Below are 2708 nucleotides of genomic sequence, written 5' to 3' on the forward strand. Positions count from 1 at the left end.
CTGAGATTCTTAGATTCTGAGATTCTTAGATTCATAGATTCTTAGATTCTTAGATTCTGATATTCTGAGATTCTGAGATTCTGAGATTCTGAGATTCTGAGATTCTGAGATTCTGAGACTCTGAGATTCTGAGATTCTGAGATTCTGAGATTCTGAGATTCTGAGATTCTGAGATTCTGAGATTCTGAGATTCTGAGATTCTGAGATTCTGAGATTCTGAGATTCTGAGATTCTGAGATTCTGAGATTCTGAGATTCTGAGATTCTGAGATTCTGAGATTCTGAGATTCTGAGATTCTGAGATTCTGAGATTCTGAGATTCTGAGATTCTGAGATTCTGAGATTCTGAGATTCTGAGATTCTGAGATTCTGAGATTCTGAGATTCTGAGATTCTGAGATTCTGAGATTCTGAGATTCTTAGATTCTTAGATTCTTAGATTCTTAGATTCTTAGATTCTTAGATTCTTAGATTCTTAGATTCTTAGATTCTTAGATTCTTAGATTCTTAGATTCTGAGATTCTGAAATTCTGAATTTAGAAGATTCTGAACTTCCAAGGTTCTGAGATTCTGAGACTCTGATCTTCCAAGATTCTGAGATTCTGAGATTCTGAGATTCTGAACTTCCAAGATTCTGAGATTCTGAGACTCTGTTCTTCCAAGATTCTGAGATTTTGAGATTCTGAGATTCTGAGATTCTGAAATTCTGAGGTTCTGAGATTCTGATATCCTGAGATTCTCAAGTTCCGAAAATTAAGAATTTTTGATTTTCGAAAACTTTTGAATTCGAATCTCAAAAATTGAAACATCCGAAAAATCTTTTCCCAATTTTTACCATATCAAAAATTCGTTATACTCTCCCCTCCAGAAAAAGTGACGTCTTCAGATGCCCCTACTCAGAATAAAAAAGTTCCATCTTTTATGTCTCTCTATCTCTCATTTTCCCTTTCCAACCCTTCTCTTCTTTGTGCTCAATGAGCACATCTCACCTACTCACAAAAAAGTGCTGCTCAGATTTTTTTTTGCTTTCCACCATACTTTTTTTCTGTCAGCTGTCCACTTGTCATCTGTCTTTTCCTGTTTCTTGCTTTTCGTGCTCTGAAGTACTCGAACTTTGAAGAATCAATTCAGAATTTCAGAGCTTCAGAATTTTAGAATTTCAGAATTTCAGAATTTCAGAATCTCTGAATCTCTGAATCTCTAAAAAGTCTGTTGACTCTAAGCTCCATTTTTTGTATTTTCACTACGATTTCCATTTTTTCAGAAAATCAAAAAATGTACTTTCTAAAATATACGAATGTTTTCTGACTGTTATTTTGCTCCACCTTACTAAAAATCGTAAAATGTTTGTACGGAAAAAAAGAAACATTACTAAATATTTTTTGTCCGCTTTTCCATGTTTGAAGAATAGAAGGAACATGGCAAACATCATTTTGTTTTCTTTCTTCTTTTTTCTAAAGCTTTTGCATTCTGAATCATTCTCCCTCCTTTTTTTCTTTTTTGCTTTTTTTTACTTTTCTTCCCGAACGTCTTCTTCTATACAACTTCTGATTCTGAAATTCAAAAATTCTGAAAATCTGAAATTCTGAAATTCTGAAGTCCAGAAATTCTGAGATTCTGAAATTGCGAAATTCTGAGATTCTGAAATTCTGAAATTCTAAAATTCTGAAATTCTGAAATTCTGAAATTCTGAAATTCTAAAATTCTGAAATTCTGAAATTCTGAAATTCTGAAATTCTGAGATTCTGAAGTCCAGTAATTCCGAAATTCTGAAATTCTGAAATTCTGAAATTCTGAAATTCTGAAATTCTGAAATTCTGAAATTCTGAAATTCTGAAATTCTAAAATTCTGAAATTCTCAGATTCTCAGATTCTGAAATTCTGAAACTGCAAAATAAATCTGAACCTCTCTCGATGGCCTACCTTTCTAAAAAAATCGGTTTTCTAGACCATTCAGTCCAATCTCATCAATCTCAGTTCTCAAACTTTATTTTTCAAAAAAAAATCTAGGTGCTCTTTCCCTTGGGATCCAAGACAACAAAAAGAAGTTTGAAAACTCAATCTTTTGGCTCTTTTTGTGCTCCAAGAAGAGCCATTTCAAAAATGCTCTAAAAGTGAGAAAATTGGGCAAAAAGAAAATTTTTGGAGGCTCGAATTTCTTTTAAAAAAAGAGAGAAATAGGCTTGAATTTCACACTTTAAGGACATTTTCAAGTGAGAAATCTACAATTTTTCCCGATTCCCAAAATTTCTGAAAATCCGATTTTTGAAAAATCTGGAAAAGTTATTTGAGATTTTCATTCCTCTTCAGGTTCTTTACCCTGAAATCCGATATCTTTGTTGTTTTATATATTTTTCACGTCTTCTCTTTCTCTCTCTCTCTCTCTCTCTCTCTCTCTCTCTCTCTCTCTCTCTCCATTTCCTATGAAAGTAGCAAAAGCAAAAAAAAAACCGAGTAGGTGAGAAAAAGGAGAAATTGAGCCACGGATTTTTTGTCTCAATCTCTAAACGTCTTATATGGAAAGAGAAAGAGAAAGAGAGAGAGAGAGAGAGAGAGAGAGAGAGAGAGAGAAAAGCGGCGGCACAACTCAAAAATGGCACTTTTTTGCTACATGTAACATTTTTGACACACATACACCCACAGAGTTTTAGACATTGACACATCGTTTTGGAGAAAATTTCGGGCTTCTTTTCTTTCTCTATTTTTTCCG

General features: G+C 33.5%; 1 protein-coding gene across 1 annotated transcript; it reads right to left on the reverse strand.

The window, feature by feature from the left end:
* Positions 1-9: 9 nt before the first annotated feature.
* On the reverse strand, positions 10-1430 carry CBG23923 (the record flags this gene model as incomplete). Its single annotated transcript, XM_002647938.1, has 4 exons — positions 10-408; positions 551-728; positions 996-1096; positions 1329-1430. 4 exons carry the CDS (start codon positions 1428-1430, stop codon positions 10-12), a joined length of 780 nt encoding a protein of 259 aa, XP_002647984.1.
* Between the last annotated feature and the right edge of the window lie 1278 nt (positions 1431-2708).

Source organism: Caenorhabditis briggsae (genome assembly GCF_000004555.2).
Source record: "Caenorhabditis briggsae AF16 supercontig from assembly CB4, cb25.NA_064, whole genome shotgun sequence".
In the NCBI taxonomy this organism is placed as follows: Eukaryota; Metazoa; Nematoda; class Chromadorea; order Rhabditida; family Rhabditidae; genus Caenorhabditis; species Caenorhabditis briggsae.